Source organism: Nylanderia fulva, unplaced genomic scaffold (genome assembly GCF_048542155.1).
Source record: "Nylanderia fulva isolate GAGA-0341 unplaced genomic scaffold, ASM4854215v1 Scaffold37, whole genome shotgun sequence".
Lineage (NCBI taxonomy): Eukaryota > Metazoa > Arthropoda > Insecta > Hymenoptera > Formicidae > Nylanderia > Nylanderia fulva.
The window spans coordinates 1123991-1148683 of record NW_028190444.1 but is presented as its reverse complement, the minus strand read 5'-3'; the positions used below and the strand labels follow the sequence as shown (position 1 = coordinate 1148683).

The following is a 24693-nucleotide window of genomic DNA, read 5'->3' as shown; positions in this document are numbered from 1 at the left end:
CGGGGGTCTCGATTATCGAGATGTCACGATAATATACTTCGATCTGATCCTTTTGTTCTCTCGCCTTCTCTTGCGAATATTTGCGGATACTTGAAAAAAAAAAATGTAGAGCCTCCGTATAAATGAAATTTTTCGCGCCGAACGTGTAAAATCCCCCACATGCATGTGTATTCTTTAATGAAATCGAACGAATCGATGTGGCAGAGCGATATCACGTCGGCGATAAATTCGTAACCTTGTGACTGCAAGCGCAATGTGTGTTTTTTAACACCCACTTCATCGTCTGTGTTCGACGGAAATCCCTCTTTTTTTTTTTTTTTTATTTTATATCGATGCATTTGGTGCAATTTGACTCGTCATATAAAAACGCGAAAGCTCTTTTGCTATTAAAACGAATGAAATAATTCTAAACTGGATCGGAATTAAAATTGCAATGATTGATGTATACGTTGCAGTTGTAATCGTTTTAACAATACATTTCTATCTGGCAGTACTTCTTTATTTGTGGTATATAATCTGTATTAATTAATTTATACATTTTTCTCCGAAAGATTTAAATACTACGTGCACCAGATTTATAAAATACGCACGTATTCTATTTCACACTATGTGCGTACTGTTTAACGTTATCGCGATTAAATAATGTCAATCCTTCTATCAATGAACGAATACCCGGGTATTCACAGTGATTTTAAATATTAAAAGTGTGTCCGGATTTTTAGCCATCCGTGAACAAAATATAAAGAATTTTTATATTCGAAAATATAGGAAGATATTCAATTTTTATTTACAATATTAATCTATATACTGATGTAACTGATCATTTCCATTGTATATATTAATATATAATTAATATTTAAGATATATGACATGCAAAAATATTTCGATATATGGATCTGTCAGAAACACGTGTTTGGTACCCGCACATTGACGGAAGGGGTGAAAAATGTGACATTTGACAGAAGGCTCGTGCGCGATAGTCGTACATTTATATAAATCCAGAAGCAGAATAAATCTAATAAGGCATGAAGCGCAATCGTTCGTATCGCTATGCTTCTTTCCGCCGTTATTGCGTTCACGAGACATTTTCATTGACGATTATACGCCACGGACGTTAATTGTGCATTTCGCGCGTTAAACGCGGCTATATCCGACGCACGCAAAACACGTTCGGTGTCGGGGCAGCGATACGATAATTGCTAATGCCGCGGTGATAAAGGAATCAACGTTACAGCGGCCAGCGTATTCATTGGAACGCCCAATTATGCAATAAACCGAAACCGCGAAATGCCGTTGTCCGATTGTTGCCGGTACGCAAATTGCGAATTACCGTCCCACCGCTACGTGCGATGCGGTTTTAACCGTTCGCCAGAAAGCGAGAAACGCACAACACGTCATCGTCCCCCATGTGGGTCTCCCTCTCTCTCTCTCTCTCTCTCTCTCTCTCTCTCTCTCTCATCCCCCATCAAAATTTTTTCTCTCATTTCTCTCTATGATCAGAGTGTCATCAAGGATTTACATCGATTTATACGGAGCGGCGATTATGGTTACGTGATGATGCGTTTGCAGCCGCTTAACAGAGGGGCTGACACGAAGTGGAGTAGGTGAAGAGTGTGATCGAGGTCGACAAACTCCTCTTTCTCTCCCCTGGGGGATATTCGCCGGAAGGGCAGACTTGACTCCCGAGGGTTATGTTTGGGTGCTGTCACAGAACGTTCCGTTTTATCACGCCAGGGTCTTAGGTTGCCCTAGGTCACGATGCCACGAGAACGGAAGGATTTTCTCCCCGAGGGAGGAGTCGCGCGCGCGAATGTGTGTGCGTGAAGTGAAAGAGGAGGATGATACCGTGGAGAGGAATCCCTTGCCTCGCTTGGCGAGACGCCCAGGTTCTTCGGCTCTATCAACCTCGACCACAAACACCGATTCACGGTCACTATTGAGGGTTCTCGGAGTTTCTCTGCCTTCTGAGAGAGAGAGAGAGAGAGAGAGAGGGAGAGACGGAGCAACTCGGACGATCGAACATTCAGCATGAGCAGTTTCAACAGCTTGTCGCGACAACGCGTCAAATGTCAAACCATTAACCCTTCTGTCAAGTCATAATTTTTCACCTTTTCATCGATGTACGGGTGTTGTCAACCGTGTGTTTTTGACACGTTGCACCGTGACAATTTTTTTCAACAGCTGCTAAGCAATTCAACATTTCCCACTACATTTTTCCAAATATAAAGGTTCTTTGTATTTTGTTTTGGCTAAAGAAAAAGATTCTTCATGGAGATTTTTAATATCTAAAAGTTACTTTGGGTACCCATTGATTGGCAGAAATATGTATTACAAATTTTATTATACTTTTATAAATGCAAAAATCAAGTCCTTATCTGGTTGATAGGATGCATTCAGCACTTTTGGATTTAGCAATCAGGTGTAATTAGTCAATTAAATCTAGTTATGCGTCAATTTAATGAAAAGGATATTCGACATTGATAAAAAGGGACCAATTTCATAATTCGAAGTCTAGAATCTTCGTTGCTTTTGCAAACTTCTGCAAATCTCGCTTCAAATTAAGCTCGCGAACGCTATTTGCGTCTCCGGAGGATGGCGACTCGCGTCGCGAGAGCGAATGACAAAAGATCGGCCGCGGTAAATGAACCAATCGTCCTCTCTCTCTTTCTCTCTCTCTCTCTTTCTCGTTTTGTGTTGTACAAAGTTTTACAGTCTGGTTGCGAGGTTGCCGGTTTGCCTCTTCTTCTTCGCCTCGCATCGCTGCGGACGGTTGGTTCCTCTCTGCCTCGGCAGCCTCGATACCGTCCTTTTTTCCCCCTTCGAGACTCCATCTCCGTCGATTCCAGCCCCCCGTTACGCGCCGGGCTCTCCTCCTCTCTTTCTCGCTCTATCTCGTTGACAGAGAACGCGAGAGACGCGGGGAGGCAATGCCGAAGAGAGAACGAACGAGCGAACGAAAATAAACGAAAGTGAATTCGTACAGCTCCATTTTTATACGCGCGCCGCGTCATTTTATTCCCCGGCTTGATCGCCGTTATTGTTATTATTATTTATTACATGGTAAAATATTCCGTCATGTTTTTGCCTTTGATGAAAAAGAGTAAAAAATGGGCTGAAGAAATGGAAAAAAATAGGATTTATATATCTAAAGAGAGATGTTGGAGAAACGAGGAAGCTCGAGGAGAAGCAAAATATCGAGTCTGAAATGTAAACTTTTGTAATTTCACGACTTAGTTGAAAAACTGAAGAGACCGAAAAAATTGTTAAATTTCTTCCTTCTTATATGCGCAGTCACCCGGAGTGATGCCATTTTACGGAGATTCCGGCACCGGCTTCCGACCCGCGGCTGGTTTTGGAAACGCGGTCTGGCATCAGGGAGTCGGACCCGTCGCAGTCGAGACGTCACCGGCTCCATGGCCGCCTCAACAATTTATTCAACAAATTTCCGCGCCAAATCAACTCGACGAGTTGAGGTACCATACTCAGTATGGCGCCGCGACACCCTATCATCCTCAAGCAGGTGAGTGACAAGCTCGTTAAAAAGACGAATTTTTTTTGTCTTTGCGTTATATCTGAATGAATCCTATTCATATTCGAAATATTACAGTCCCATATCAACAACAAACCTTTATACCGGCGGATCAGTCTGCGTTTCAACGAGCCGGGACGACGGGACAGTACACCATCACGGGACAGCCTTCACCGTTGGCTCCTGTTGGAGGACAGACGGTGGTTTCGACATCCCAGAGGCAGTTGAATGGACAATTTGTAGATCCTGCGGCCACCGCTAATCAGTCAGTCACCTACGAAAGACAGGATTACGTAAATGGCTATCAACAACAAGTAAGAGTCAATGATATTTAAATATATTAACGATTCCAGCTTATACATTTGACTACAAGAATGTCTTACGACCTTCTCGTATTTGTCATTTTGATAGCTATACTAAAGAATCGTATGAAGCATTCGCAACGAACGCTACACGTCGCAAAACGTGGGCTTCTTGCAGGAAGTGACAATGGCACCGCCCCCGTCAACGACGCCGACGAGTCGCAGCAGCTCGGTGCACATGGATAGTCAACAACAGCAACAACAGGGAGGTCAACAACAGCCACCGCAGCAGCAGCAGCAGCAACAGCAGCAGCAGCAGCAACCCACCGCGGATACGCAAGTAAAAGGATTCGCCACGATTGCCGCCACTAACGTGTCGGGAAACGAGATGCCTGGGTATCCACTTCAACCGGACCCACAGAGTTTACACAGCTCTAACGGATATCCAGGCTACGTGGAAATGGGTCAGCAATCATCGCAGAACCAATGGCAAATGGTTCAGCAGCAGCAGCAGCAACACCATCAGCAAACTCAAATTCAACGACAACAATCGACGGTTGACAATAATCAACAACACATGTGGTCAGACACGAGTGGAAAAATGAACAGCGCCGTCAACAGTAACATGAATTGGCAAGAAGGAGCGATGCAACAACAATCGCATCATCCGCAACAAAGTATGCAGGGCAATCTAAAGCAAGTGGAACAGCAACAAGCTACTCAAATGCAGGAACTGCCGAGACCGGCGAGTCACATGAGCTGGGAAACTGGAAGCGTAAAGGAACCCCAAACACCACAATCGTGGTCCGAGAACGCTGACAATCAGCAGCAACAAACTCAGGGAAACTGGTCGCGACAGAGTCCGAAGCTGAGGGATCCACAAAACCCACGGTTGACGCCATCCAATCAGCAGCAACAGCCTCAACATCAGACGTGGCTGCAACACTCTCCAAAACTGTCGGACCACAATAATGCTCAACAAAGCGCGAGGATGACGCCTTCCGTCCAGCGTAATTGGCAGCAAAATAGTCCGGAGATGCAAGGACCTCAGCAAAATCCGAGACTCACGCCTTCACAACAGATGCAACAGCAACAACAGTCGCAACAACAGCAGCAGCAGCCGCAACAATCACAACAACAACAACAGTGGACGCAGCAAACCAAGGTGGAGCAGAATCCCAGACTCACACCGTCCAATCAAATGTCGTGGCCGGATACGCCGACTAGTCAACCAAATTGGTCACCAAATAGCATAAAGAGTGATAATAGTCAACAGCCACAGCAACAGTGGCAGGACTCGCAGCCCAGTCCTAGACGAACTCCAAGTCATCAGTGGCAAAATCAACTGACGCAGGAGAATAAATTAGACAATCAAATGTCCTGGTCGCCAAACTCGGTATCGGAGAATCAACCGAGTTGGGGGCAACAAACGACGAAGCAGGACATGCAAAATTCTGGAGAAAGAATCGCGTGGCAACAACAACAAACAATGATAGACACTAATAAGCCGAATGGATTTCCAGAAAATCAGGATAATCCGGAGAACAACGTCTATGCTCAATCCAATCGAGTCAATCTCAATAGTCGGCTAAAATCGATGATTCTGAACAAGCAGCAGCAGCAGCAGCAGCACCAACAACAACAACAACAACAGCAGCAGCAGCAGCAGCAGCAACAACAACAACAACAACAAATGCAACAGCAATTGCAGACTCATCATCAGATGCAATCGCAACACATTAACAGCAACAACGGATCCTCCGGAGAATATCCAACGGATGATCAGATACGCGACGCGCACGAAAACAGCGAGAAGATGCAGGAAAAACGCACGGATCATTTTATCAATCAATCAAACATTATTTCGATGACGCAACCTAATGAAAATTTGACCGGTAATTTTTTATCGCATAGCCACCACCCTCGGGTAGATAATTTGCCCGACGGTGGTGGCTTATGGGAATGGACGGAAGGAGCACATAATCACGATAATAACGATAACAACAAAGATAGCGGTGATCCTGCATTACCGTCAGAAAATGGAATGACAGCCCTCGAAAGTTTCATGAAGCTCGCTACGGAGAACAAAAGCGATATCGTCGATCGATCGTGCGACAAAGAGAAGAATCAACCATCCTGGGAGGCGCAGAGGAAAGACAACGAAGTCATAGACGACAAATCGTTTCAGCAAAGACTATGCATGGATCAAATCGGGGACACGTCCTTCGAGGAAGCCCAGAAGACATCTGACAGTGACGAGGTGAAAAGCGACAGCCTGGATTTTCTGAAGACGGCGAGCATTAACGTCCACGCGTCTTCCCAAGACATCGAAAAATGCGACTCCGAGCATGCGATCAAGCAGGAGAACCTCGGGGATTACAACTGTGACGGCGACACGTCCAACGTCGCCGAGAACGTCGAAGAGAATGAAAAAATGGTACCGGATTATAAATTCCGCGGCGACGGCGGTCCCGCGAAGGTATCGCCGGAAACCGGTTCGTGGTGCTGTCGCAGAGGTGGGACCGAGCAACCAACCCCGGAACACCTGAGGGACGGCTGTTGCCAGGGTCTTCAAACCAAGGACGAAATGCTGGCCGATTCCCCGCAAGCGGCCGAGTTAAAAAACGAAGGGCCGCACAGTCCGCGTACTCCTGCGTCTGCGGCGACGAGCACGGCGACAAAATTGCAAGACCACTTGGACAAACTGAAGAATAATGTGAGGACCGAAGTGCCGGACTGCAACTGCTTCCCCGCCGACAAATGTGAGTTGCACAATTGCGTATTCTCCACTACACTAACATTGAGAGAACACACTAACCACGAAACCACACGAGAGAAAAGTTGTAAACGTAATACTAATATACATTTTATGGCCAATAACTACACCGACCGATTATGCGTCCCGAAACCCGGAGGAGAGTGTGTGCGTACCTAACCTACCCCCTTTTCGCAAGGGCATACCTACCACCACATGCGCGGCATAAATGTTTCCGCTTCTGTTGCTTCCTTTCGTTGACGCGTCGGTCGCTCGTAAGTAAAATGAGGTTCAACCACAAGGTCCGCCAGAGCCCGGCTCATACTACACTCATCTCGGGGCGGCTGCAAGCCTGCCTGATCTAAGGAACGATCTCGAGAGAAGAACCGGCCTTAAGGGCGACGCGATAAGATTCGAAAAGGTCATCTATACTGGCAAGGAGGGTAAAACCACGCAGGGATGTCCGATGGCCAAGTGGGTGAGTCGTTCTCTTCAAACATTCGCATAGCGATTTCCAAACTACATCAAAGAAATTGTCAAAATAAACAAATTGTATTTTAGCAGCGTCTGCTTCTTTTTCTCCTTATACAAAATTGTAATATTAATCATTCGTTAGATCATCCGACGGTCTGGCATTGACGAGAAGATCTTAACCATCGTGAAGCATCGTCAAGGTCACAAGTGTCCAACCGCCTGGATCGTCGTAGCCATGGTTGCTTGGGAGGGAGTGCCGACTCACGAAGCGGATCGGATCTACTCTCTCTTAAGTCACAAGCTCAATCGATTCGGTCTTCCAACGACTAGACGGTGCGGCACTAATGAACCACGGACTTGCGCGTGCCAGGGACTCGATCCTGACAGTTGCGGCGCCAGCTTCTCCTTCGGCTGTTCCTGGTCGATGTATTACAACGGCTGCAAGTACGCCAGGAGCAAAACGGTCCGCAAGTTTCGTCTGTCCGTACGGTCAGAGGTATATATACAGCTAAAAAAGCGATTTGTACGAGGAGAGTATATCGGGAGTCGATTTTAAATTGTCATGAAAACATTCTGGTTTCGTTCAGGAACAAGAGGTCGAAGAGAGAATGCACGTCTTGGCGACGCTTCTGTCACCTTTATATCTCAGCCTCGCCCCGGAAGCCTTCAATAATCAAACTCAATTCGAACGAGAGGCGAGCGAGTGTCGTTTGGGATTTAAGCCAGGTCGGCCCTTCTCCGGGGTTACAGCTTGCATTGATTTCTGCGCGCACTCTCATCGGGACCTACACAACATGAATAACGGATGTACCGTGGTACGTGAATTGGATATGTCGAGTCTGACTTAATCCGATGGATATTGACTCACGATGCACAATATTGATTCAATAAAAAAAAATACGTGAAACTAATTTTATAAATGTTGAAATATTTTTAATTTGTAGCACGCACATCGTTATATTTTTCAGGTAGTTAGCCTGACGAAACATCGAACACTATCAAAACCCGAAGACGAACAGTTACACGTACTACCTCTTTATATAATGGACGACACAGATGAATTTGGTTCAAAAGAAGGACAAGAAAAGAAGGTTCGCTCCGGCGCTCTTGAAATTTTATCCAAGTAAGTATTTCTTTGAAAAACGAAATAAATAATTATGTAATTTATAAAAAAAACATTCAATACATATATAAAATATTCTTGTACTTTTTGTTTAGATATCCATGCGAGGTTCGAGTTAGATCAGTTCCGCTGCAGCCCTGCAGACGTCACGGTAAAAAAAGGAAAGACGACGAATCTGATATTTCGAGCGGCAAGAAGGATACAGTCAAGACTTTCGCGGAGAAGATGGTGGATGCTGGACGTTCCGCAGACTCTTCCAAGCCACAATTGAGAGACTCGCAATTGTCATTGGAGATGACACCGATGTTTGAAGGAATGGACGCGCAATTGCAAAGTTCTCAGGTATCGTCCACAGTCTTAGATAGTCCGGTATCCATGTATCAAGGTTGGGGATCGTATCAGAATGAGCAACAAGGGTGGAATCGCAATGGCTGGCTCGAACAGCGAAAGAACAACTGGTTGAATCCATGGGGAGAGTATCCCTCGTTTAGCGGTTTAGAAAGGGACATCAAGGTGGATCCAGACAGTACCAGCTTGGATCCAGATATCAGACCTAAAAGTACCGTTTCCCAAGAAGAGCACAGACCGAACTCGAGGAATCTAGCCAACTCTACGATGGATTCAGCCAGAGGATGTTATGGAAATTCAACTAGAACTCACCTCGTTTCACCTCGTTCCCACGCGAATGTACCTGGAGAAACTTCTTACGGCATGTCGCCGAGAGGCTGCGGCCCGATGCTTCACGATCCAAAGATGATTTCGTCGAAAGGACTGGAACATATGAATATGGAAAATAATTATAATCATCATATGGTACCTGGGAATTATATCGCTTCTGATAATAGACAAAATGACTGTTCTGCGAGAATCGGTTCCCTCAATTCGTCATTCGGCGTGGAACCCGCGCGAAACACTCCATCCAAGATGAATCCATCGCCAACTATTCATCACGTTCGCAACACGGGACAAGATTACGTCGCCAATCAGTTGAGATTATCATCTCCCAGATACCCGGAAGATTCTAGTCAGCAGAAATACCCAAACGCCATGACGCAAAATTATATAGATGCTGAAAATTCGGCGAAACTGCTGAGGCCGCAGACTGAGCAAACATTCGCAAATAGAACGCAACATCCTTATCCATCGCAACAGCAGATGCAATCGCCCATAAATTCCGGCTATCAGAATCAATATGGCAACGGTAACGCGGCAAATTTATTCTCCTGCGTAGACAATAGTAATCATAAGTCGATGGAAACTCCAAACACGGACATTTTGATGCACGGTTCATTGCACTTGCCAGGATTTGAACAGCGAAATGACGCACAATGCTCATTGATGCAGAATGATCAACGAAAACCCATTTATCATGCGCAAAGACAATCGGACTCGAAGCCCTTCGTCAATCATCCTGTATCCCCGTCTTCCGATCAAGTTGCTTGTCCGCGTAATTGGAATACCGCGAACTCGTGGAGTCCCAATCAAGTTAAGAATCCGCAGCAGTCCAATGATCAGCAGATGATAGGTGATAGAAGAATCTGGGCCGGTAAACTAGCAAGACCAGATCAAACCAAGATTGCTTCCTGGGAAACACCATCCGAGCCGTCGCCATTCCGAGTGCCAAAAGGAAGACCGCCCTCACGCACGATATCGAATCAGAACCCATCCGCAGAGCCCAATATGTATCCGAATCCTTTGAACAAAACGTTTTTGAAACCACCAGACTCGACAAAGCCTATCTTTGCAAATGCCCTAAGTAGCAGCCCGATTCAAAACGGATGCATATCCAATCAAGCGAAGAATAATTACCCAGGAGATAAAATGCGAGAGGGATTCTACGACGGCAGGCAGGAAGTGTCCAATTCTAACTCGAATTCTCTGGCATGGGCCGAGGAGATGAAACAAGTACAGGACTTTCATGCCATGTCCGGTTTAAGTCACCATGCGTTTCCGCAATACGGATACCCGACTTATCCGGTATTCGAGAAACCCTACGCAAACTCGTGGGAAGGTTACAACTACAATCATCATCAGTCGTATCAGACTCCGGAATATTCTCAACAGTTTTATCAGCAACCGAAGCGCGAAGGCTGCTTCCACTCGTCTCAGTATCCGTACCAGGGCCTGAATCCGACGTACCAAGGTTTGAATTCCGGTTGGACGAGGTGGGACGCACCGCGATGGGACATCTACGGACCGCCGCCCTACTTCCCGGTGTTACCGGAGCCGCCGCCAAAAGCGGAGCCGCTCGGCGAAGTGGCGGATTACTCTGAAAACGAGGAGTGTTTCAAAGATCCGCAAATGGGCGGCGTCGCGATTGCCTTGGGCCATGGCAGCGTACTCTTCGAGTGCGCGAAGCACGAAATGCATGCCACCACCGCCCTGAAAGTGCCTAATCGCCTCAATCCAACCAGGATTAGCTTGGTATTTTATCAACATCGCAATCTGAACAGACCCAGGCACGGTTGGGACGAGTGGGAGGAGAAGATGCGGCTGCGTAAATTGGGCGTCACGACGTCTGCCAATAGTATCAGTAGTATGTCCTCGTCGACGACCAGCTCGTCGACTTCAACCACCGCGACGAGTCCCGGAGGCAGTTCCGGCAAGTCGACGCCGCTTCCGCCGCTGACGCACATTCCAAGTGTTCCCAGCTCGCAGTTCATGATGAGATCGCCCACGTATACAACGATGACCTGGACGACGCTCTTCCCGATGCATCCTTGCATGATAACTGGCCCGTACCAGGAAGGCGGTGCGATTGGATGAGTCGAGGTCGGACGGTGCAACTTCGATCGTTGATGACCGAAGCCTTGTACCGAGAGATTACCAGAATCCAAGGAGGGGATCTTAAGGATAACGAAGATCCTGACACGACGAGAATCGCGACGTCTCCGATCGAGGATGAGCGACGAGGATGGCGACTTTTACCACGAGAGGCTTTATATTGTTATTATCGTTATAGTTAGTTATTCCGAGAGAAAAAAAAGAAGAAACGAGAAACACAATTTGCACTGCCATTTTTCTATTTCGGGTTTTACGCAGGATTTTAACATAGCGACAAAAAAAGCGTGCTCGAAGAAAGCCTCGCCGGGTGTTGATATCACCCTTTATCGGGGCTCGCATTTTATATTGACTTTTTACTGACAAGAGCTGAACTCGAAAAAAAAAACGAGGCTCCTGTAATCGAACCGGAGGCTCACAAAATTGAAATGACAATGAATGATGTATAACGACCGAGGCTAATGACGTATCAGGAAAAAGCTCCGATGAAAGGCTACGCCTTGCGAAGACTTTGATACGATTATAGATTTTCGTATTCTGATCCTGTACACTTTAAGTAATATCGCTTACATATAACGATTTCGTGTTGGTAGAATTGTAATCTTATTAGCTAGTCGAAGTCTAGATGATGAATCACGCGATATCACACGTACACAGAGCACACATTAAACGTACTGCACACCCCGAACACTCAAGAAAAGAAAATCTTGCACGATATGATCTCAGAATTATCGTATTCCACCGAGAAATTTTGTAGAAAACCGAAAGAAAACAGAGAAAACATTGCATTCACATCTGAAAGCATCGTGTAAAGAAATATCAATTATTTAATTAAATATACAATAGAAAGCACTGGGTTTTTACTCGAAGATTGAGTAAATATTATAATATATTGCAATAACAATGAGATACATAATTATAATATAATATTCATAATACTGTTATATATCATTTAAATAACGTATCGAAAAATGCTGTCGAATTGTCGTATCTAATAAATTTTATATTTCTTTTCTGGAAATAGAATAAATGGTGGAAGGGCGATAATTCCGGGAACAGCTCTTTTTTATATTCGTTAGTTGAACGATTCTTCTCGCGAAAAGGTCCAAGCACAATCCTAAATATCCCAAACGAGGACACGACGACAATGATGATCTCAAGTCTTTAAATTAATTAAACGATATGTAATTGTATATCTGATTTCTAGCCTTTGTACATTTCGCTTCTTATTCTCGTATTTATTTACGTGTTTGTACTCGTAGCGCTAAGCACTAAGTACGATTATAATTCAAGTGGCAAGCGATATAAAATACTAACCACGCGCCCTTCGGGTCGGCTGAGTACAAAGCATTTATCTAACAATCACGTGACGCGTAGAGTAGGGCTGGTGTATCTGTATTTGGTCTGCGATGATATACATTGAACACATGCCGAGTGTTGTTCTCCATCATCGATTTGACGTTCTTCCCTTTACGTGTGCTTGTTTCATTTCACTTGCTTAGCCCTTTTTACTCGAATCTAAACAAGGAAAAATATTCGGCATAATTTGTTAAAATTCGATAAGGCAAAATATATATCAAGATAATTATGTACGAAGGTTTTTTAGGGGTAGAGTTCAAAGGGTTAATCAATCATACACTTTCAATATGGACGATGAGAGGCATATTTGCATTTGAGTTTCTCTCGTCGAAAGGAAAAGGGATAGATAAAAAGAAATGGTCGAAAGCTAATTGGTGCGACAAAACAAAAGGGATTTGATCAATTCTCTCTGAGATTCGACGCGTGGTCATAATATTATTGAATTAGAAAATGGTAGAAATGGTTCAATTATTATTGAATTTAGAATGGTAGAAATGGAGGGGAAAGAGATTCGATCTATGACTTTATCCATAAATCATTGTCTTTTTTATTATTCGTCGACTTTATTTGTACATATTAATCGTTCTTTTAATCTGAGCCTGTTGCAAGTGAGGCCAGACATTAGAATTCTGCTGATGACCTTTGATATCAAGGACCGACCTCTGGCGGTGTCGATTGGCTTCCTGAGAAATTGTAGACGCCCATCTGTCATCGTGGAGAGCCTTAGGAAGGATTTTGAAAAAGTGCGGTAGTTCGGTGTCCCTGATGACACCGAATGGCAACTAACCTTGTGCTAATACCTGATTGCGTAAGGAAAAAACAGATCTTAGATCTTAAAACAGTGGATCCGTCAATAAGAAATATAACGTTGATTCATTCGACATATCTAAACTGGCCAAAAGTGCCATGTTCCTCTTCATTCCATTACACTCCTGTCAAATTATCGAGCACATTCCATATTTGTGTTAACAAACCCCAGTAATGTCTTGACGGTATTATAGTTTGCGCCTTCCATATTCATAAACTCACGTTGTCTTTCGAAGTTTAACTCATGCTAATTTGGGAGGAGTGATGGGTAGAAGGGTTCACCATGTTCTCCATAAAGAACTATGATATCGTGGACTTTCTTTCAAGGGAGCAATCCAGAGAAAGAGTTCCTTTATCGAGAGCCGAAAATGCCGCGATAGAATCAATTTCAAGTGTTCTCTTCGATGACACTGGGCGTAAAGAGAGTTGATTCTCGAAGAATTAAAGAGTAGAAAAAAAGATAAAACTTCTCGCGAGTAGAAGAGTGATAAATACGTAATCCAAGTATACTCTATTGCGGAAAACCGACCAGAGGAAGGTATCCGAGGTGTGATAAGGCAAGAGAACGCAAAATTGATAATCCACTTATTTATTTATTTTCACGACGAACGTCTATCTTCAACTCTTTCAACGTAGCGCTTTACGGCGGAAAAATTTGTATTTTAGCTGATAATGAGGAGTGAATTGTGACGAGTTTTTGATTCTTTGACTCGCGTACCAGTCGAGTCCTATCTTTCCTTTTTGCATTTGTGTCCGTAAATAAAAAAATCGGTGGAATGAAAAAAAGAAAGAAGCGAGACGCGACCAACCCTCGCCTATTGGAGTATTATAGGAATCATTAATATATTATCATTCATTAGTTATCGCATGTAATAGTAAATAGTAATAGTAATAATACTAATATCGGCAGTAATAACTAGTAATATAATCTAATTTAATGTATTATTTATATTAATTAAGTTTGATAACGTGGCGTTGTACCGTTATTCTACTTTTTTAACAGCAGGTTGGCGGCTCGAATTTCGATTGAGATTATCTGACCTTCCTATGCGCGAACCGGTCGATCAATGTCTCTCCTTAACGCAAGAAAAAATGTCCATGTCCCACATAGACTTTTTTTGCTCTTAAATAAACAGCCTCGGATATACACGTGCAAAAATGTTAATTAAGAAAAATATAAATAAATATTAATCGAGCGTCCTAGAAAAGACTGAAGAGGATGTCTCAAGTATAGATATTTATTTTAGATATTTATTTAAAAAAAAATTAGATAAATCTCGACAAAAACGCGCATGGAAGCGTCGCGATATATTTCACATCGAAAATTCATACACACATATATATTAATTCTCCGATCTATTCCAAAAAAGTATCTCCGTTCTATATATAATATATATATATATATATATATATATATATATATATATATATATGTATATATATAAAATATATGTAAGCTAATAAGTTCGCCACTACTTCTTCTTCACGTGATAGAAATGCGTACAAGTACGGCAATATGGGACTATTTCAAACGCAACACTCGTTTCTTTCGCTTCACATACGCATATATATGTACGTCTCGATCCGTATAAATAATATGATAATAAATGCGTAATATCCGAGTGCGCATATGCGAGAGATCACACTGATACATTTTCTAGATAAGGCAGCTTTTTTATTTCGGATGACAATGAGAGTACAACTGTAGAATATATCATCGGGGCCCGATGGCTTTTTTTTAAACATATATATGACAAGATTATCCTCCTCGTATATCGCGTTCCGCAAGAAAAGAAAAGTGACAATACAATGACAAACACGATATCTTTGTATCGAGTTTTGATTAAGCGCGTTTCTCCCATAGATTTCGGATCTAACAGGTGTTGTGATAACACACTCTATGCGCAGCATCATCTTTTTTGTCCAAATTTATTTCATGTTTATTATATAGCTCGGGAATATTTTTAAATCTCTCTCCCCCGTCTGTCTTGTAATTAAGATGAAATTATGGTTGAAATGATTTTGCATTTTGAAAGCATGATGATGATGAAGCATGAACTTTCGCGATACCTGTTGCATTCCAAGGGAAATCAAAATTCCATATCAACTTCCGGAATAAACTTAGCCTTATTAACGCGCACCTTAATAAAAATGCCATTATATAACTACTACTACTTCCAACTGTCTATAAGTATATTGAAGATCGTTGTTCTTGCTAAAAAGTTTTTTATAAAGGAGTAAACTCTCAAAATACACAATACCGTTCTCGACGATGCCAAAATAGTATTAAATAATGAGGAAGTGTTTGTAAAATATATAACAATTGATATATACAAGAATGAGAAATAAATAATAAAAACCATCGCGTGTCCGAAAGATATAGATTGATATGCAACGATTAGCGTTTATCCTCGTAATTATACTTTCTCTTCGAGAGTCTCTTTGTTACAGGCACAAGTTTATTAAATCAAGCAAATACGCAGAAATTGCAAACATATTTCATAGATAAAATTTTTAGACAAAAAATTATATTTAATAAATCGACGGATGATTTTTGCGCAATTTTTCGAGCGAGCGAGTCGTTGCATAAATCCATGTAATAAGGAGGAAAAAATCTGAAATCTGATTAATTAAATTAGCGAAAAAGGGGGGTTACGATTGAAGATAGAAGGACGGTGAATTAAGAAAGAAAGAAATAAACGTTGAAGAGTGTATTTTTTCTTCCAATGCCAAAAAGATGCCATTTTGTTTTATACAAAAAATTCTACGAGAAAACTCAGAAAAAAATTGACGGGCGAGTGAAGAAGAAAGAGAGTGAATGAATGAATGAATAAATGAATGAATATATGAATGAGAGAAAGAAATGAGAAAACAAAGTTTTTAAATAGTTTGTAGCAAACGTATGGATGTATGTAACAATAAAAACAACAAACAAAGCAAAACGAAACAAGTCGATGTATATGTTTCGCGAAATCAATTTTGCACGCCTTCCATCAAATTACAAAAAGAATCTAAAGAGCGCTTACACTAGTTAACGCGAAATCCTTAATTGTCCAAACTTTATTTTACTCTCTTTGTATAAGTATATACCGTTTTAAACGTGCACACACATACCAGCTGGGTTTGTTACAAGCCGATTTGTTGATGTAACTCAGACCCGAGAATTGACAAATGTAATGTATGTTGTAAGGATGCAGCGTTACATATACACCGACCACATATATGTGTATATATATTTTTGGATAAAACCATGAAGAAAAAAATTTAAATCGAAATTCGGGCGGGGACGCGCGAGAACGTGATTATCTCTCGGCGAAATCGCAGTTTCACACGAAATTAGTGAGATATTCTTCCTGAAAGCGAGATAAATAGAGAGAAAAAGAGTGACAGAATGAAAGAGTGAAAGATAATAGTCGAGAGAGCTTTCACGCACGTCGCTCCCTAATGTATTTATGAATATTTATTTACGCGAAGAGTGGAAAAGAAATTTAATATATTGACGATTTAAAGAAGTGAATTGTAAGTTATAAGCGTAAGTTTTCTAAGAGCCGTAAATTGTAAAGCATTTTTTGCGCGCGATTAAAGTCACGCGCAAAAGCAAATCGAAGCAAGAATGAAGATGGGAGAGACAGCGAAAGCAATGGAATAAAAAGACTCACTTTGGGCGAAAAATATAAATGAGAGGACGTTTCAGGTTTAATAATAAATAAATTTCATTCAGGGGATGCATAGAGAGAGAAAGAGAGAGAGATGCGCGTCCACTTAAGATTGAAGTATGCTTAAAAGTACGATATAGTGAGTATATGATACGTATAAGTAATAAAATAAATGATTTTAGCTATCGATGACTATTATCAACATAAGAATACATTTAGACAAAGATATGTGGTAAGACAGATGTAATTGTCCTTTGTGAATATACATAAGAGAGAAATGAAAAATACAAAAAACTTTTATGAGTACAATCGCTTTCATTTTTTTATTCGTGTTATATATTCTTGTAAGAAATCTCAACAATTCATGGCAACGTATAATACTATATTGATTTATATATATATATATATATATTGATAATTTATGAACTTTTATATTAATATTAGATTAATTTATATTAATTATTTTTATATTAACTTATAATAATTTTTATATTAATTATTTAGATACCATGTAATGCATTTCCTACAAAAATATTAACAATCGAATGTAAGAAATAACAAATAACTATCCTCTTGTTTTTCCATTGTTCCGTACAGTATATTTATTGTGTGTTGGCAATAAACTCACTTTTCCTTTGATTTAAGAGATAGTAGAGGCGACTGTTCTAACTGTGAAAAATTGAAATCTTCACATTCTTTTTTTAATTCAAAAATGATGTGTCTAATAGCTGGCATCCAGGTACGACAGGCACTTGCATGCTGCATCATAAGAGAAATGTGGATCTTGTCAGCTTGTTTAACATCTTTCCTCAACAGTGCTGAAAATATATGGTACTTGTCACAAAGATATACATTTAATATATATAATATATAATACATTTAATATATAAAAATATTGATGCAAGAATCTTATCGATACCTTTCGATATATCCAAAACACTTCTCTGTATCATATTATTCAATTTGTTATCGCACCAGTCAGCTTTCATGCTATCTAATCTCCTTTGTACATCTTCTGTCTTGTTTGTGTCCATCTTCTGTTTCGACATAACTGATTCTAGATTGGCCAAAACTTCAGTCAAAGCTTGATCTTTGTCAAAATCAGATTCCAATGTTCTTGTCGCAAGATCTTTATCGCTGTTAGGTGCCACTAGAGGCTTATGGGGAGCTGTAGTTATTGCAGGGGCTGCGGAAGACTGTAAAGCAGGAGGAGTATTCGACGGAGAGGGTGAACTTTTTTCTGTGGGAGAGTTCTGCGAAGACAATGGAAATGCCACTCGCTTGTTCAAGAGTCTCTTGCTTCCGGAGGAAACATTTTGCGTAGACAGAGCCCATTCTGGTGGATCGTTCCAACCAGAATCGTGGGTGCTTGGCAGTGACTTTTGGCTGGACACTGTGTCATTGGACGAAGAAGAGTTTTGCTCCATTTTCTAGGTTAGGTCTGATAGCTGACAAATGCGAGATGGATTAATTTAACAACAAAATTAAATACAAAGATCAGTGTTTCATGATATATATCACGAAATAATACGTTCCTTGACAGATTCCTCGCTATTTTAAGTCTGTTTACTTCTTGGGGTTGTTTATTTCTGTCTGGACGCTGTATCACTGTTTTGCTTCATTTTTAGGTTAGGTTAGGTTAGGTTAGGTTTGACATGCGACATCAATTAATTTAAAATTTAAATTAAAATTAAAATTGCAGAGAATATAAGATTCAGAGACTCGTATAATAAATAATATATTCATTGACAGATTCCTCGCTATTAAAATTTAAGTTACGTCTTTCTCCAGCTAAGCATATTTATATTATACTTAGGCAATACATTATTTTTCAATCTTATTAATAAAATGTATGCGTATAGAAATCATATTCGATCGATTACAAGGCGCTCCACGTGCGCGCATTTCCACAGCTGCTGTATTTACACGATAAAACGATCGATGTGAACACATACAAAGATCACGTCCGACGAACGTGACAATTCGAAAAATCGGATTTGCATAAATATATATGCATTAATCACAAGTTGAGTCACGTACATTTATTCTCTTCTCGCTCTATCCTTTCCTGTGATCTCTCTGTTCAGCGCCGTTTCTCGTCTCCTTTTCCATCCACTGACATTCCATGCTAAAGAAGCGAGAACACGTGCGCGCGCACGAAAGCTGTCATCTGTCACATGGTCGCGCGAATATGAATGAAAGAGGAGCGCGCGCGGGAGTGAGAGAAGAGATGATAAACAGCAATAGAGAGAAATATAATGGTTCTCGTACATAAAACGCGACAATGCTTTGCAAAAACCAATCGACACGTTCTGCTATATTGCTTTGACAAAATTTGTAAAGCTGATTGACTGTTGCGCGAAGCAATATTTTTATTAGGCCTGTCACGTGTTCGCAATAAATATAGTTTATATAAGATTATGCGCAATAAATATTGAAGATTTTAGATTAGAATTTTTGATTAATCAGCTTCTTCATTTAGATCAATCAAATTTCAATCTTCAATTTTCAAAAAAAAAATATATATGTATATATATATGTCTGATACAGGCTTAATGTTATTGCTGACGAGAGAATGATTTGCAAGACCTACGTTTAATTAATCGATCTTTCAAAACCCGTTCGAGAAATTTCGTCAAAATCGTCAAATGAGATATATATCGAGAATGACTCGATGAATTTTACGTTTCTTTTTCTTCTACGCGCCTAATTTCGCAAAACAGCGTTAATGATTCGTATAAAAATATTTGTTTCAACAAAATATGCGAATCGACCTACGAGATCACTCGAGGTCATTATTAATTATTCATGAAGTAGGCTTTAGAGCGAAGTCGAACTTGTCTTCTTCTAAAACACTTAGTAATAGTGCGCTGTTGTATTTACTCCTGACTTTTCGGTTGGTATTTTATTAATTTTTCCAATTTTCCACGTAAACTTTTATATTTCGACGTATATATTTTATTAATTATCGACTTTTAATATTTTTATCCTCGTACTTTTAGAGATACATGTATAATAATTAACAAAAGCCTCTACAGCTAGAATACTCATGTTAGACATTCGAAGAGTAATTAATTATTGTGAAGTATTGTGAAGTACTTTATAACAATATTATATGCATAAAAAATATATATGTGCATATATCGCGTAAAAGGAATTTATATACATATATAAAACATTGTGAACTTTTATTATTTTGACTTTGATCTTTGACCTTAGGACTACGGAGCTTCATCCACAGAGATTGCACTGTGTATAATTTTAGAGTTACACCTGTACAAGACGAAGGACCGTTTTATTACATATATCAGTGTCCAGGAGAATAAATGGCTATGGAAGGAACGACGACACCTTCTACTGAATCTCTAAACATGGTAAGTTCTTATACATGTAATGATATGACAACCATACATCCTCGGTCACGTGATCGCACGTGAATACATTTTTCATTGGCGTATATCAAATGTATTCGAGACTTGCCAAATTTTAAAAATAAAATAATGACAAAACTATAGCGTCATTGCGATAAAAGTACACGAATTACACAGCGATGTAAATTATTCGCTATTTACTTCAAACCAATTATATATTTGTTTATTAATAGATTGTTTACGTAATGTTCTCTCAAATGTACTATGTTTCGAAATTTGATGCTAATCAAATGTTTCTACGTGTTGACGACCGATTCGAGTGACTCAAACTTTATGGAACCTTTATATTCTGCAAAACTGAGATATAATAACGTTTATGATATTTTTTTATGAGATAGCTTGCTTATTTAAGTAAGCGTGTAATAATATTTTAATTTATTCTCCACAAGTTTGTAAAAGATTCGTATTGCGTAAGCCGTAAAAATGGCACAATGCAATGTTTGTGCTATTATTCGATAATATTATACTATATTTATTAAAGAACGATTAAATTTGGATTGGCCTGAAAAACACGCAATTTCCGATTGCGTGAGTTAATTAATGACCAGTCAGCTGAATATGACACCGTAAAAATTCTTCCAAATTTTCTATCCAATAAAGATACGCCAAATTCTTTGAAATAAAACTGTTAAAATATTGCGATAAAGTTGCACATCATAAATCATACATTGAAATAATTAATGTAAGAACGGAAATGCGGGAGGGAATTTTTAAATAATAAAATAATCACACTCGAACGATAATTAATTTCGATTGTTTCTCCCTTTAATATGCATAAATGCACGCTTAAATGAATAATATATACATGTATGTAAATGTAAAATTCAAATTTCGAACATGATTATTTCAATTAATTAAATAACGTGAACGTAATAGTAATGTCATACATGATTATGTGAAACGTTGGTAATTTTCAGAAAATTATCGGCTTGTAACAAAGAATAAGCAAGTTTTTTTACGTATTTCATAATACGACATGAGACATAAACAGACACTAATAATCACTTCCTTATTACATACATTAGCATGTGGTATACTTAAAATAGAAAAGCTAGTAACATTTGAGCTCTTATAAACAACGTTTTGCGTAATAAAAAAAAACCGTGTCCCGTAATATTAAGGCTGTCATAAACTATTATTATCCGTATGAGCACGGATTATAGCATGAAAATATTAAAAGTCACATACGCGTAACTCGCACTTTCGACAAGGAAGTGAAATGGCATGCGATAACCAGCTACTCTCTCTCTCTATCTCTATCTCTATCTCAGTTTCCCGATTTTCCACTTTCCAGATCGTTAACCGCGAAAATGACAAAGTACAAACATACGCGAATATATATACTAAAAAAAAACTATTGTGTGAATTCAAAATAAATTATCTTTAATTTATTTGAAAATAATTTTTAATTTATTTTTAATTTATTTTTAATTTATTTTTAATTTCTTTTTAATTTATTTTTAATTTCTTTTTAATTTCTTTTTAATTTATTTTTAATTTATTTTTAATTTATTTAAACATAATTCCATTTACACATTTTTTGAAATAAATAAATATTTATCTGGTTTGAAAAAAGATTTCTTATATCAAATCAATAATTTTTCATTGAAAATCAATATTATTAGTTTCAAATAAATGATGATACAAAAAAAAGTATTAAAATAAATATTTACTTATTAAATAGAAATAAAGATTAAGTAATTTTTTTAAGTGTATGCAAGAAACAGTAAGTCTACAAAAATATGTATAAAGCAGCAATTGTACTATATGAATTCTATATATAAATTCAGATAATTATAAAACGATTAAATAGTTTTTCGACTCAAACTAACCATTAATATCATCATATATATGATTCTCAGAATCTATTATTATCTAATGTTCAATGTACATTTAATGTACATTTAATGTAAATTAAAGAGTGATTCCTCAATACAAAAAAAATTCCTAACAACACAATTAATGCGTTATCAATTTCACAATAATTTTTTTCTCTCTATAGGATGAAGTGGCAGTGAATATTTCAAATGCTGAGGAAGACTCGAAAGAAGTGGCAGTGAATATTTCGGATGCTGAGGAAGACTCGAATGAAATGGCAGTGAATATTTCGGATGCTGAGGAGGACTCCAATATTTGTCGCATCGAGATCGAAGAAGTCGGGATACAAGAAGTTGTTTTAACCATTCCCGAAGAAAGTAAGTCATTTCCTCTCCAAACTTATGCTTTACGGAACTTTAATCTATTCCATTAAAATTATAATCTTAAATTATAGGGATAAAAAAATCAGATATATTAACATTCGTGGAAAAAAAATATGAGGATCATCATTTTTTCGCCTTTTAACTGGGCGCGAAAACGCCGTCGAAATTCTTAACATTTGCATGAAGCGATAATTAAATTTTCACACAAGTTTACTCCATGGCCAAAGGCCAACTGGGACTTATAAGAATTTCTCTTGTTCTTTACCTGCCTTGAGAGGATCAATGATCTAAAAATAGACAAGGCGAGCTGCAATAATGATAAAGTCGTAACTATATAATAGATCAATAGAAAATTACATATTTAGCGATAAATGCAAGACGAACCTATAATTTGCCAGTTAGCTAAAGTATATCACACTTATATTATTGACACGACATATTTTATTCTATGGAAGTAGGTTAACGAGGAATATTAAGCTCAATCAATTTGCACAATTTGATCAAATTTTTATCAAATAAAAGTAAGAATATTAATTGACTCTTAAAAGATGGCCCCAAAACTAATCTACAATAAAAGTAAAATTTTCAAAAAAATTAAAAACCTGAAGTTTAAAGTGAGAAAGGAAGAATTTACAATTTGACATTTAATATTTATGCGAATCTTGAATTTGGAATCGAATATGATTACGAAAAATTATAGATGGTTAGACGTGCATCCTAATTATGCGCGATTCTATGTATATTCTGAAACTTTTTAAAGTTCACACATAGCAGTCAAAGAAAACAATTTTGAGAGATGTATACTGTTTTACGATTCGAACTGGTCCCCACCACATATATCGTCCTCAGACCTTTCGCATCGTCGACTCACCATAGTCTAGATATTAAAGAGCCAGTCTCGAATCTGACAACCTCGAAAGAACATTCGTGATTTCGACACCGAGTATCCACGAGACAAAGCGCGAGACAAAATAATTATCTATAGTGATTGGAAAACTCGAAACATCTCTTCATAAAAAATTCTTATCTCTTTTTTCTTATTTTTTTTTTGGTCGATTAAAGAGAAAAGATGGTATTTTAATACGGCTATTATATTACTTAAAAATTAATGCACAAACACGATCACGAAAAGTTGTACGTGCGCACTCGTTATAACGAAATATTCTAATTAGGGGGAACATTCTTCTGTGAAATGTCGAGTGATACTATGAATGCGAAAGAAGACTATATAAAAATACATGTGCAACCAACGCAGAATAACCATCACGATAATGCTCACGATAATCATCACGGTATGCTTTCTTCTCAGTATTTGAAAATAATTAGTTTTTTATTTAGCTTATTATCTTCAGCAAAATGTAATATATTAAAAATATATTTTTATTTTTAGTATTTTTAAATTTTTATATTTTTATCTTCAGATTTGAATATTGCTTCTTGCATTTTTTATTATAGCAATAAAATGCACAAGAATAAATTTGATAAAATAGAGAAAGATTATACAAAATTTGCAAGAACGTAATTGTTGTAGAATACATTTTACAGTTGACACATACTTTTTTATATTTGCCAGTATTTGAAAATAATTATTTTTTTAATTCTAATTTTAGCTATTATCTCTAGCAAAATATTATATTCTCAGACTGCATTAAAAAATATATATATTTTTATTTTTAGTATTTTTTATATTTTTATCTTCAAATTTGAATATTGCTTCTTGAATTTTTGATTATAGAAGCTGTGTTAAAAAGTGCACAAAGATAAATTCGATAAAATGAAAAAAAGATTATATAAAATTTGCAAGAACGTAATATGATTGCAGAATAGTTGCAAAATTATTTTTTTATATTTATTTTCATATTTATTTTGTGTTATATATGTAAAATTTTATATTTTTATATATATATATTTTTTACATAATTTTATGTTTATTTGATAAATATTTATATATATCTATTATTAAAAAAATGAATAAGAGAATGAAGAGAATTATTGTAAATCAAAATATATAAAATATATATATATCTCTTTCAAATATATATATATATATATATATATATATATATATATACACACTTTGCTCCCTTGCAAAATTTTAATGAGAATATAAAAAATTGTTCAAAAATTAAGAGAGATTTCCAAAAATTTCAAAAGAGTAATTAAATCAAAAAAAGAATTTTTATTCGCTTAATTAAAATGCTTTTTTTAACTCGATTATTTGACGTTTTTAATTATTTAAATCTCAAATGTGTGTTCCTTCGAATACATAATATCT

General features: G+C 38.3%; 3 protein-coding genes and 1 long non-coding RNA gene across 8 annotated transcripts in view; 2 read left to right on the top strand and 2 right to left on the bottom strand.

The window, feature by feature from the left end:
- Tet (tet methylcytosine dioxygenase-like) overlaps positions 1-17095 on the top strand; it is a 60849-nt gene extending 43754 nt beyond the window's left edge. Inside the window, exons 4-11 of the mRNA XM_029318969.2 lie at positions 3292-3520; positions 3608-3843; positions 4010-6593; positions 6889-7064; positions 7203-7556; positions 7648-7875; positions 8029-8183; positions 8279-17095. Coding sequence (XP_029174802.1) covers positions 3292-3520; positions 3608-3843; positions 4010-6593; positions 6889-7064; positions 7203-7556; positions 7648-7875; positions 8029-8183; positions 8279-10949 — 6633 coding nt within the window. The 3' untranslated portion in view covers positions 10950-17095. The remainder of the gene's footprint in view (positions 1-3291; positions 3521-3607; positions 3844-4009; positions 6594-6888; positions 7065-7202; positions 7557-7647; positions 7876-8028; positions 8184-8278) is intronic.
- Positions 821-24693, bottom strand: part of LOC114943381 (uncharacterized) — a 24851-nt gene continuing 978 nt past the window's right edge. The window contains exons 2-4 of the long non-coding RNA XR_014925343.1: positions 12282-12482; positions 8844-8954; positions 821-3803 (exon numbers count right to left, since the gene is read on the bottom strand). This is a non-coding gene — a long non-coding RNA (uncharacterized LOC114943381). The remainder of the gene's footprint in view (positions 3804-8843; positions 8955-12281; positions 12483-24693) is intronic.
- LOC114943380 (steroid receptor RNA activator 1) lies at positions 15059-18949 on the bottom strand. Its single transcript, XM_029318975.2, has 2 exons — positions 17706-18949; positions 15059-17604 (listed from the first exon to the last, which is right to left on the bottom strand). Exons 1-2 carry the CDS (start codon positions 18211-18213, stop codon positions 17411-17413), a joined length of 702 nt encoding a protein of 233 aa, XP_029174808.1. The 5' UTR covers positions 18214-18949; the 3' UTR covers positions 15059-17410.
- Aldh-III (Aldehyde dehydrogenase type III) overlaps positions 19611-24693 on the top strand; it is a 17747-nt gene continuing 12664 nt past the window's right edge. For 2 of the 5 annotated variants that reach the window (XM_085485480.1, XM_085485482.1), the window contains exons 1-3: positions 19613-19682; positions 20006-20160; positions 22220-22412. In XM_085485480.1, the coding sequence (XP_085341606.1) occupies positions 20113-20160; positions 22220-22412 (241 nt within the window). In that variant the 5' untranslated portion in view covers positions 19613-19682; positions 20006-20112. Of the gene's footprint in view, positions 19683-20005; positions 20161-22219; positions 22413-24693 lie in introns of all 5 variants that reach the window. The other 3 variants (XM_085485484.1, XM_029318971.2, XM_085485481.1) reach the window with 3 other exon arrangements.

What these genes read in the sequence shown, in the direction of transcription:
- LOC114943380 (XM_029318975.2), bottom strand. Translation starts at nt 18,213, where the DNA reads ATGGAGCAAAACTCTTCTTCGTCCAATGACACAGTGTCCAGCCAAAAG. An exon ending in TGTTTTGGATATATCGAAAG is followed by an intron (nt 17,605 to 17,705) that starts GTATCGATAAGA and finishes ATATATTTTCAG; the next exon opens with CACTGTTGAGGAAAGATGTT.